The sequence below is a fragment of the Apostichopus japonicus genome, chromosome 18 (genome assembly GCF_037975245.1).
Source record: "Apostichopus japonicus isolate 1M-3 chromosome 18, ASM3797524v1, whole genome shotgun sequence".
Lineage (NCBI taxonomy): Eukaryota > Metazoa > Echinodermata > Holothuroidea > Aspidochirotida > Stichopodidae > Apostichopus > Apostichopus japonicus.
In genome coordinates this window covers 16,680,756-16,693,360 of record NC_092578.1, presented here as the reverse complement: position 1 = coordinate 16,693,360, position 12,605 = coordinate 16,680,756, and the positions used below count along the sequence as shown (strand labels likewise).

At 39.1% G+C, this 12,605-nt stretch overlaps 1 protein-coding gene across 1 annotated transcript; it reads left to right on the top strand.

Annotated features, from left to right (window-relative positions):
• The first annotated feature begins 3,810 nt into the window (after positions 1-3,810).
• Positions 3,811-9,571, top strand: LOC139959117 (alpha-1B adrenergic receptor-like). Its single transcript, XM_071956706.1, has 2 exons — positions 3,811-4,072; positions 5,458-9,571. Exon 2 carries the CDS (start codon positions 5,463-5,465, stop codon positions 6,489-6,491), a length of 1,029 nt encoding a protein of 342 aa, XP_071812807.1. The 5' UTR covers positions 3,811-4,072; positions 5,458-5,462; the 3' UTR covers positions 6,492-9,571.
• The last annotated feature ends 3,034 nt before the right edge of the window (positions 9,572-12,605 follow it).

Here is a 12,605-nt window from a genome sequence, read left to right as displayed (position 1 = left end):
ACCAGTACAGTACATGCCAGTGATGTGCACTGGATTTCAAAGATGAGTGGAGGGGGGAAAGATTAGGGGGAGGGGGAAAGCTTAGGGGCATGTCATGGATATTTATGGAAGGGTCAGAGGTGGATTAAGGTTCTCATACAGGTGGGGTGTGACCCTGTACCCATTGAAGCTGGTGACCCTACTGATGGGGATTCTGGGGGTCCCTCTCCGAGAAGAAAATAATTTGTTTCTAGATGTCCCAAAAAATTATGCATTCTGAGGTATATTAGGTCTAAACACAAGATGCTGCGCTGATAAGTATACTGAATTTGTGTGTGGGATCGAAAAGGGGATGTATATCCTGGCCCTGTGGGCATCCTGGGCCTGTGGGCATCCTGGGCCTATGGGCATCCTGGGCCTGTGGGCATCCTGGGCCTGTGGGCATCCTGGCCCTGTGGGCATCATAGGCCTGTGGGCATCCTTGCCCTGTGGGTATCCGGGCCTATGGGCATCCTGGCCCTGTGGGCATCGGGGTCTGTGGGCGTGGACTACTTCTTCACTGACTGAATGTTAAATAATCCTCTGACTGAACTATATCCTACAACTGAATGTTCCCTTGACTGATGATGGGGTCATTCCTCCTACTCCCCACACACCCCCTGTCCCTTTAATTTGGTATATGGATCATGCACCACAAGTTGTATACACACAGCTCTGTACAACTGCATATGTATGGCTATGCATATTCTCCCTGCTCTGTACAAGGACAGGATTCAGGGACACCAAATTTCCCACAGGGAGTAGATAAACCGTTCGATTTCTGCACAACTGTCTATATAACTTGTGTTGCCCAAGGCAGTGGCCTAGTTCGCCTAACGTATACACCGGCCCTGGGTACACAATGACGATCGAAGATGAATTTTATACACATAATAAATTAACGTGCAAGAGCAGTTCATCCACAGCTGGTAAAAGGGATGCAAAAGTGGTTTTCTTTTCCTTTTTTCAATTGCGTAGAGGCCCGATCGAGTAGTTGCAAAGTTTAATAAAAAAAAAAAAATAATGTAATGAGATCGAGTGGTGCTGTCATTACCCTTTAAAAAGTAATAAACATTTGGATGTCAATGTTGCTGAATGTTTACAATTTTGTGCTATAGATCCTTCTCTCCCCTCGACCCCTACGCTCCTCTCCATCTTACTCCTCTCTCGCTCTCTTATGATCGATCTTAATAAGGGAAAGGATCTAAAACAGTCCTTAAAGGAATTCAATGTATCACCCCACCCCCCCCCCCGCCCGCGGATGCCCACCCATTCTCAGCCCTTCTCAACGTGCTCAAAAGCCATGGTCATCACTCATGTTCAACCAGAAATTCTTCGTACCCTTTGTGCAAGTGCATGTTTACGGGCCTTCGACCAATGAGGCACAATCATTATCTAATTTAAAAAATTTTCCAAAGTTAAAAGAGCCATGAACTCCGGTCAAGTACTTAGCTTAAATTGGAGATTCCCTACTGAGTACCTTTTAAAGACAGGGAGTTTATAGTACGTCAGTACGCGTTACATATTTAAACTATGTCACCGGTGACTGAATCCAGAGAGGTGCTAGTTGATTGAACAACAAATAGAGGACGCTATATGTAACTTTTAATCGCGGAGTCTCGTAATGAGCTCCGTAAAGTGTCTATGAACTTCGTTCTTTCTACAGTGAACATTCACTTTAGTGAGTACAAAGACTTTCTACGTTAAAGTAAACGGTCAATAGAAATGGAATCTTATTTGTTTTCAGTGGCGTAGGAAGGTACTTTTGAGTGGGGGGGGGGGCTGAAGACTGATGGCCGGCCTGGGGGAGGGGTCTAAGGGGAGGGGGCCCCCTCCCCTTTGGAATTTTTTGCATTTCCAGGTGGCCTCAGATGCAATTTGGTGCAATATAGCACACTTCAACAACCACTCCAATTTGTAGACTTAATTTTGTATTTTCACCTGGCCTTAGATCCAATTTGGTGCTCCAAATGAGATTTTTTTTCTCATTTGAAAATGAAAAAGGGGTTTTCTGACTTGCGAACCGGGGGGGCGGAATGATACTTCCGCCCCTCCACATTTTTCACTGGGGGGGCTGGCGCCCCCCAGCCCCCCCGGTTCCTACGCCCTTGTTTGTTTTCATATAAAGTGCCGCAAGGAATCACAAAATCTTTTGACTTTCTTTGCCATTTTTTTTTCTTTCATATTTTCATCCAAGTTGGCATTGTACGAAGAACGTGATTGATTCTAAGCTCATTTTAATAACTCCATATCGAAGAAAATATATATATATAGTTTCTGCCATTAATAGGTTTATCAGAGTCAACCCTAATTGCATCATGGAAATGTTCCTAAATAGCTTTCCCCTCGCCCGACATATACCCCCCTCCCCCTCAGCAATTGTTGCAGTCTTGCAGTTATGGGTACCCACGGGTGTAAAGATGTTTCATTAATCGATCACACATTATCACGTCATAACAAATTTCACATACGTCGATTTTAAGTGACTATTCATTAGCTATTTAATGATAAAAGTGAAACTAGTTTACTACTTACTCATCAAGTTGATTATTGTATAATTACTTACCTGTTAAATAAGTTTTTGTTTTCAGTTCCTGATTTGTACAAATGATGACCTCGCGTACATTTCAGGACGAACTTAAAGAAGTACTAAGCGCAAGTAATTAAGTCGGGGAATGTTGACTGTGAAGCGTCTAGGGGCATTATGGTAGAGAGTTATTCAACACGGTAGTGTTACTTGCTACTATACAATGAACTTAGCCATTTAGGTTAATTGAACCGATGAGCCGAAGTAGTCATAAATTTAACCTTGATGGAGCGTATCTGATCGCTTCTCGAAATTCTCGCTAAGATCCTATGTAACATTTTGTTCCCCCTTGCAGACGGGAACCGTGATACACACCTGACGATGATCACACAGTCACAGTCTCGATACAAGGGGACTGGGGTTGAGAGCGGATCAGTCATTCGGTTGTTTGGTTTTCTTGCCCAGTTTCTTTCTTGGTTGACTTTTCTTTAAAAAAAGAAGTAGTTCGTAGCTGCATATCTGAATATATTAAAAAATTGTAATAAGTTATCAAACATTACCAGCACTCGTATTTTCTTTTTCTTGGCATTTGACACATAAAACATACGCCATATAATGATGGAAGAAAACTCTAGATCCAGCGCCCCCCCCCCCCCCCCCGCCCTTCCTTGAAAAGCTGGAAATGTATTATTTTGCTAGGAAGAGGAATTTAGAAAAGAAAGTAACAAAAAAGTGAAAAAAAAAACTGCATAGACAGACAAAAAACCTTCAGGAGTGAGCAAGATTACAAAGATAATCATATACAGTACTGCAAATGTAAACGCAATTTAAAAAAACCCCATAAAGTTGGGAATTGCAAATGTTTTGATAACACGGCTCTTGGAGTGAGGTCTCTCAATACCACAGTTGAAGAAGAGAACATTTGTTTTTAATGCGGGAAAGCTTAGGTAGGTAATTCAGAAGAATAAAAGTCATCCTTACGGTGGGTAAGACAAATCCCGAGATATTATATATATATATATATATATATATATATACATACATATATATAGCCTATATATATATATAGCCTATATATAGCCTATATATATATATAAATATATATATATAGCCTATATATATAGCCTATATATATATATAGGATATATATATAGGCTATATATATATATATATATATATATATATATATAAACTGAAAGCTCCTTTTACATCATCAATAGGTTGAATTCGAGAGTGAAAGTTAGTTCAAGTTTCTTGCGGGGCAATTAGTTTTATCCGCGATGTAGTGCTTTTGAGTGCCATTAAATATCTACCATTGCTAACTGTACATATAAGTTACATATGATAGGACGTCGTCAGTTCACACTTTATCAGTTCATATACAATCCACCAACATTCTTCACAGACGGAAGAAGACTGATGTGAGGGAACGAACCATTCTGTACACATCTTGCTAAGCTACATATTTCCAAAGGACGTCAAAACGATCGTTTTTTATTACGGATATCTCATAGACACACAACAAAGGTAAAAAAAAATGTTATGTTTCTCAATACCTTATTGCTTACAATGTAATAAATGTGCTTATATCAATAAGCATATGCATGTCAGTTGTATAAAACTAATATAAACAAAGGACGTTATACAGCATAATTTATCACTTAAAAGTTAAATATAAACAAGGAAAAGGCTTTTGTTTATATGCAGTATATCATTAATGAAGAATCTTTGTCTATTGAAGCAGTTTTTTTTTTTGTCTACACCGAACGTTGCTTCGTTTAGGCCTTTATAGAGGCTAATTATTCGGTACCCAGAATTGTCTTCTGGTTATTGGTAGGTCTATACTTAAGCACGTAGCCTATAATGAAGGGGATGACTGTGTAGGCCAAAAATTAGTTTTGTTACGTCGTAGACGTTAAAAAGTATAGTTTGTTGAGAAAAAGAAAGAATAATTTAAGCATCACAGACTCACTAATCGTAGTGGCTGGACTGTTTAGTTTAACACATTGACCATTATATATGTCACTTCCTCAGCCAAACACACACAATTCTGTAGGTAAACACAAGATTTGCATAGCCTCTGATAACATGCTTGCAATACATTATATTGTAAGGTGTTACCCATATCTGGGTGCTCTGCTGTTAATAACAAGTTAAAATGGACGATGAGGCTAGTTGAGTAACATAATAACTAATGAATAATTGATTAATGTACGTGAAGATATAGAAAGAGGGGGTAATGTCTTGTTACTGCTTTAAAGAACATTCATTTAAAATTGAATACCGGTACGTTTAGAGTCGCTAAATAGCTACATAACTTCATTGATAGCACTAAACATTCCATTTTCGATTGCATTTAAATGACCAGTTCACAAATATGGCGACAAAAGTCATGATATAATGAGCGAGTCTTAAAATGCATTTGATTCGAATTTCCACCGTGTTTGTCGGTCAGAAACTTCCCATATATAGGCCTATGCAGTAACCACGCACAAAAGGTTAAAAGGAAACTCGAACAATTTCAGTTTCGATATTTGGAAATACATTTAGATGGAATGTTAAATACAAGATAGCATTGCAAACCAGATAAAGATAAACATAAAGTACTGTCCCTTAATCTAGCTCCCTCCGAAAAAAAACACTGCTTCACCCCCCCCCCCCCCCCCTCAGTTTTGAGCTTAGTTATGCTTCTCAGTCTAGGAAGGACCCAATGCTTCTCTAGGGTAGGGGTGCAGGCAGAACATCTTTCAAAACTTCCGACAATTTCCTTTAGGGGAGAGGGACGGACAAATATTTGTGTGTGTGTTTGGGGGGGGGGGGGTTAGTGCTAGGCTCCGGCCTAGGCTCCGTAGGCTACACCACCGCCCCCAGATAGCCAATATATTTAGTTTTCTTTCTTCTCTTTCCCAAAGACATCATGAACTTCACAACACCTGAACTCTCGACTACGTCACCTTCAAACAATAGTTTCGTTTTCAAAGACTATCAACAAAGACTCACTGTTGCTATTATAGCATGTACCATCAGTGCAATCGGCGTCCCAGGGAACACTCTCGTTATTCTCGCTGTTACACTCTCCAAACGACTTCAAACCAGAACTAACTTCTTTATAGTAAACCTGTCATGCGCAGACCTACTAACGTGTTTCACGCTTCCAGTTCAAGCTTACACGGTTCTACACGATGAATTACCACTTCCGACGCGTGTGTGTAAAGCTTTAGCCGTACTTATGTGGCTTGGTGTCGGTAGTAGTATCATTAGCCTAGCGTTAATAGCTGTCGTTAGGTTCTACGTGATTACCAAACCACGGCAAACGTACACACAGGTGTTCAGAAAGAGGAACCTCATCTTATTGACTTTGCTCGCTTGGCTTACACCATTGTCGCTGATGATTATTCCTCCATGCTTCGGTGTGGGAGAGATTGGATATTCGGTAAAGTACAAGTTTTGTATGACTAGTTCCTCTAATAAGTGGCATGACCTGTTTAGCTCGCTCAATGGCATCGTCGTACCTATCCCGTGCCTCTTCGTCATCATCGTGTGTTACACTCGGATATACCTCTTCGTCCGGAGGGTCAGTTTAGACGTCTTGTTATTGGCTAACTGTGGCCCATGTGAAGCGAGAACCGCGACCAGTCCTCGGACGACGTTGGAAATAGCGCTGTTTCGAAGACAAGTTACAGTGGCTAAAAATTTGTTCCTCGTCGTATGTTCGTATCTGCTGTGTGTCATGCCATTTGGGGTTAACTGTAGTCTGCCGTCATACACTTACGCGGCACTACCCTGGACCTTCATCTTCTTCTGTGTCACCTGCTGCATTAATCCGATCCTCTACGGGCTTAAACACCCGCAGTTTCAAGAGGTCCTGTGTCTTCATTTGAGTGGACCGTGGAGGAGAAGGGGTGCAGAGAGGGAACCACTTCTCCGGCCGTCAAGGAATACTTAAATGTGACAGGACGTGGCAATGCGTATATTGGAAAACATTTGGCAATTATCCAAGTAATAGCCAACTGCTAGGGACGTCGCAGATCGAATATCCAAAGGTACTTTCGCTTCCATGTATGCAAGTATAGAATTGGAATCTATACACACTTAATAATAAATCACCTAAATATCCTATTGATATGAAGGACCTGAGTTTCAGTTGTCTTAGCCCGTTGATTGAAAACAGTTTGCGGTGTTGTGTCGCCATTTTTTAAAATCAATTTTACCAAATTTATGAGTACAGTGTATATTGTTCAACATAATATTGTTGACAAACGGATTTAACACAATTCTGTATATTTTTTACCCAGCGTGATCGTTACTGATCAATATCATTGTTTTTCTTTACCTTTTTGTATGGCATTAGTTTCGTTCTCTGTTCGCTATTTTGTGAAAGGAAATGTGATATTTAGGTTGTAAAGCAGGGGTTCCCTAACTGGGGTGCATGAACCCCCAGGGGTGCGTGATTCCATCCCAGGGGCTTCGTGAGACGTTTCTGAAAGTCAAAAGTAGAGTACTATTTGTTGAACTAAAATCTGATATATCATATATAATTTAGTAATGTACAATTACAAAAGTAGGCTTACCTATCAACAAACCCTTTTCGCGTTGAATACGCATATATGTTGCCATAGTAGTACCGTGCCATGCATGCATGTGATACTTGATCTTTTACGAAGCACTGTTTTGCGTATTATATTATAATAATGACTCAGATCGTGTCTCGAAAATTTGGGGGATTCGTGGACCACTCTGACATCCACAGGGGGTTCAATGGGGGGGGGGGTATTAAGTTAGGGAAAACCTGTTGTAAAGTTTAAGAACTGAATTGCTGTGGGGTTGTAAATGTCGGCATTTGCTACAAGAAGGAACAAAATATATAGGTCAAAAGCTGCGTGTTAAGACCCTTTTTTGAAGGAGAATCAAAGTCAATAATTATTGTTAGTTTTTATGATATATGGGGATATTCATGTTGAACAACTCTCCCTTGAAACTCATTCGAAAATTCTTGCTCCGTATGAGCTAACGGGGTTTCAAACTCGTGTAATTCCAAACGGTTGTCAAGTTGTTATATACCTCTCACACTTCGTGGAACATTTCACCATATACGACGCGAATAACTTCTGTTTTTTTTTTATTAAATCGACCTGCAATATTGGATTAAATCAGTAGGAATTGGACCATTAGGGCCAAAACTTAGTTCAATCTAGGCAAAGTGAGATTTGGTTACTGTCTGACCGTTGGCTCTCGTAGAAAATTGAGAACCACTGAAATGCGGCCCTGCCTTTAGAGGAAATAAATTCAAATTCGTATTAATACGTACAAGACACATAGGCCTACTAGCTTCTTGTGTTTCTATGTATATATTGTCAATTTTGCTTATTATGGGCACTACAGTTAACCGTTAGTTTACGAAAGTGCCGAAGAGACCTACTGTGTTTTTTTTATATTATATTAATATATCATCGTTTTATACTTGGATGTTGAAGAGGAGGGAATAAACTACTGATGATATAGAAAAATAATCAGAAAAATATTTGAAAGTGGTGTAAGAAATTCAGTGGCGTAATAAGCGGGCGGGGCGCGGGCGGTCCACCTCGGGTACCAGTCAGGGGGTGCTGCGCCACAGCCAACAAGAAATTAATAAATACAATTTAAAAACTTTTTATGACGATGCTAGTGGCGACCATCTATAGAGGAAAGGTGGAAATATTCCCTATTTTTGTAAATCATTGTGGTGGTTTATGCCAATCTTAATTGTCTACTAAAAATGAATATTTTGAGCAAACAATATTAGGAAAACTTAAGAAACTTTCACTAAAAAATGAGAATTCCTTTACATATAATCAGTACAAAGCTTTGCCGAAGATAGCACCAGTTTGCATCTAAGCCACCCTACAATACAAAACTTTCGAAACCCCCTGCCTTTAAACCTCTCCCTAGGGACGGCATCCCCTGTACGGGGCGACAATCGAAGAACCCGCCCGGGCGCAAACTATTATAGGTACACCACTGAAGGTGTTTAGCGGTTTATTCTTGCGATGATATGGTACATCTTTTGGCATTATATCCAACTGATATATATATATGTCATCGTATGTTGCCAAACAAATATATATATACACACGTAACATAATATATTGCTAGGAGTGTTACCTGGAAATGATTAGACAAAAAGTATTTCACAAGCTGTGAAATCATGTCAAATTTCTTTATTTGCAACTTGGAATGAACCATCAGTAGCACTTTTACCATTAGTGTTTTCTATTCTTTTTTATCCTGATGGGTTCAAAGGATTCTTGGAGAGAATCGACTGAATGTATATACGCAATTATAGTCCTATATTTGGCGCACCTTATAAGACTTTAGTACTCGTATGTACAGCATAGTGTTTGGTAGCGAATTATACAGTCAAAGGACTTGGCTAACAGAAGACATTTTTATATATTGGCTTAGAGTACGGGCACTGTTATGGCCGGATCACGGCGAGCTTTACAAGTTTGTTAATAAAACTTGTAAATCAAGATATCGTTTTTATAGAGAGATGTAAGGAGATTAACGATTGAACCAATATATAGTCATATGTTAGACCAACGTGGTCGAAATCTGTTTCGATATATATATATATATATATATATATATATATATATATATATATATATATATATATATAATTATATATATATAATTATATATATATAGACAGATAGACAGACAGATGGATGGATGGATGGATAGATATAGTCTGTACATATGAAATGTACAGGTGACTCGAAATGAGGACTAGGTCGGGGGAGGGGGGGGGGTTGCCTGTTGAAACTTCTGAAATGAAAGTGACAGAATGGATAAAGAAAAACGTTATGATCTCAGTTCTTGACAAAAGAATTGCAAGGAGTAAATGGGTCATATCGATAGTCATGTTTATTTTCACTTCTACTCAATATTTTTAAAAGTGCTAACTATAACGTATGAAATACATGTATGTTGATAAATACTTCTCTTGTTCCATATGTTTCTGAATAGATCTACAGCTGTAAAGACGCCATGGATTTTCATGCACTTATTCAATCACATGAACTATAGTTATTATCCCAGACGTACTTTCTAAGTTCTAGTTCTATGTCAATTTGAATAATATTTCCCTAAAACAAATATCTCATAAATTTCAGCGAACTATATCATGGTTACCTGATTTGCTTTATATATCTATTCTTGAAACATTTAAAATATTTTACAAATATAGTTTCCATTGGAACTATAGCCGATCAATCCATTTAGGCAACTCAAAATGGGTTTTTTGAATGGGTCAGTGGGTGAAACTTCAACGATATCGGATCCGATTCCGAATTTTGCAGTAAAAATCAGAAGAGAGGGTTTACTATTAGGACGGTCACACTACATCGATATCTGTCGTGATTGTCTTCCGATAAAGTTGTCCGAACAGATTAATATTTTATGATTGGTCAAGAAGGGCGATTTTTATCGGACGTCTGTCCGATTTTGCTCAGTGTTGTCCAATCCCTTTTTTAAATGACGTCACAACTTAGCACGGGCCCTAGTATCATTATGGCGTGCGAGGAAAATGATTTAATTAATGAGGTTGAATCCCTCACTACGACAAAACCGACAAGAATTTTAAGGATTCTACCCGGAAGAGAGACATATGGGACTCAATTGGTAGAAACGTCGGTGTGAGTGGTAAGTACGTGGTTTTCGTGATTTGAAAACCCCGCAAATGGACTCTCATGTTATGCATTTTATTTTTAGAGTACCTAGGAATATCTAGGCTTTATTGTATTGCGATCGCTATGCTTTAAGTGTTATATCAATAGGCCTATATAATTTTTGACTTTTATCCTCGGGCCGACCAACAGCACTGCGTTTGGTTGCTGCTGCTCACAAGCGGAGAAAGATCCTAAAATTCGACATCATTCGCAAGTTTCGCAACCTATCATGAAGTAATCATTTTAAGCTTGTGGTTATGGTAGGCAAAGTCACTGTTTTAGTCAGGAATTCGTGAAAACTTGTTTTCCAAATTACTCAGCCTATAGGACTAGCTGAGTCAAACTCGAAGTGAAGTTTGTTGCTTTTCATGGCTCTCTGTACATGTTTCAGCTTTATATTCTACTTTCACTAAGACCAGGGAATCGAACGTTACACTTTCTTAGTATAATGTAATCAAACACAGGCTCCCGACAAACTTGACAGTCAAGCCTTAACAGTGGCGGAGATATTGTGAAAGTTAGGCCAAGTGAAGGAATGTTTAATAATGTATTGCACAGTGTTGGTAGAATGAAGTTGTGCTAGTACTAGTAGTAGGCATATGGCCTAACAGTAATACTAGGCCTAGGCCCCTAGCCCTTTCTGTTGTTTTATGTCAGGTAAGATTTTGAACATGTGCAGCCAATTGCAACAGGCTAGGTGAGCAGTGCAGGGTGCATCAAGCGGGGAAGTCTATGCTCAGTCGACCCAATACTTAACTATGCATGAACAGTTTGCACATGTATTTTAATTGCAATTTAAATGTATGAGATCCACCCTTTGATAATTTGTGATTCTTAAAATGCCAAGTTAACAGGAACATGGTGAAAAAAGTTGAAAACAAGTGGAAAAGTCATGACGAGAATAAAAATAAAGCGAATGAAGTTGATATGAAACTTTTTCGTATTCTTGTAAGCATATTTTTATATTTGTTTTATAAAAGAATTATTATTATTATTTGACTAAATACTAATCAAGGAACATGCAATTAGTGGCCAGTGATTTAAATGAAGATTACATGTGTTCAATAGTGAATATAGCCAGCTGTATTGCAGCCAGTTGAGGTCTACCTCTGGCGGCCCTAGCTTTTGCCTGACGCCTAGCTGGAAACACACCCAAGTCAGTTTCAAACATTCTACATAATCCCCCATTTCCTTCATGTCCCCCCGTACTTGGATGGTAGCAAGGTCTGACACAGTGCCAGATTAACTTTTTACAATGGCAGATCACTTTTATTTTTCAGGTCTGCCAATTTACCGTTTCAGGGAAGGTATTCGAGTTTTAATGCAGATCTCCAGCCCTCCCTCTACGTTACTCTGTTTCCCATCTTTTAAGACATACTTCCTTCCTTGATATCGTTTGATAATATTACACAACGGCAAAGATAGTGGCCCAATTGCGGCAATTTTTGCCTTAAAAGTAGACTTCATTACATCAATATCAATGCTTGCTTACCTGAGACAAAAAGAGCAGAAATTGGTTTTCTGAGCTGCATCACTTGTCTTTTGAGGTCATCTTGTACTAGGTCCAAAATGTGGTTAAACTGGTCCTCGTTCATTCTAAAGTAGTTGTAGAACTTGTCTTTGTGACTAGAAAGTTCTCTTACCAGAGTGTGGTAGCTCGCCGAGCTCCTCCCACTTTTCATGTATTGCATGTACCCACAATCGGGGACATCTCTCACTGTTCCGCCTCCGTAATTGATAGAGGAGCATATCTTCGTCCATTTCGTGGTCTGCCATATTTCTCACTTAATAACTGAGTTGCATTGAAGTTCAGATGTACGCACGCACACAGGTTGCTACCTAGAATTACACACTGCATTTAAACATCGCTGTAGTGTGACCTGTTCCCGGATCCGATTTATAGGAGCGATTTAATGTCGGATCAGTTTCCGATCCGATGTCGCTGTAGTGTGACACTGGCAAATAGGGCAGACGTTTAGCGATATGTCATAGTCCAACAAGTAATGCTAATTCTCTGGAAGGCTCCTTTAATGCTAAATTGCCAATGACGTCAGCTGCTGAATGCAGATCCATTGTTTTATGCATTCTCAACCACAAACTCAACATTCTTAACCCAAACATGTTCCTTTAACTTCATAAAAAAAGTAAATAAAAATAAATAAATAAAAAACTTCATATAGGTTACAAAGCACATTTAGATGATATCCAACATTTGTATTGTAAACACCTTATTTTGAGGTGATCAAAATGAATATTGTTTCCTTCTTGAATTTTGTGTTAGTTCTGAGGAACTGACCACCTTATGGTTTCACTGTTTTAGACTAAGCAATTCAGCCACTTTAATTGATAAG

Excerpts from the sequence above, each read along its gene's own strand:
- LOC139959117 (XM_071956706.1), top strand. The coding sequence starts at position 5,463 with ATGAACTTCACAACACCTGAACTCTCGACTACGTCACCTTCAAACAAT.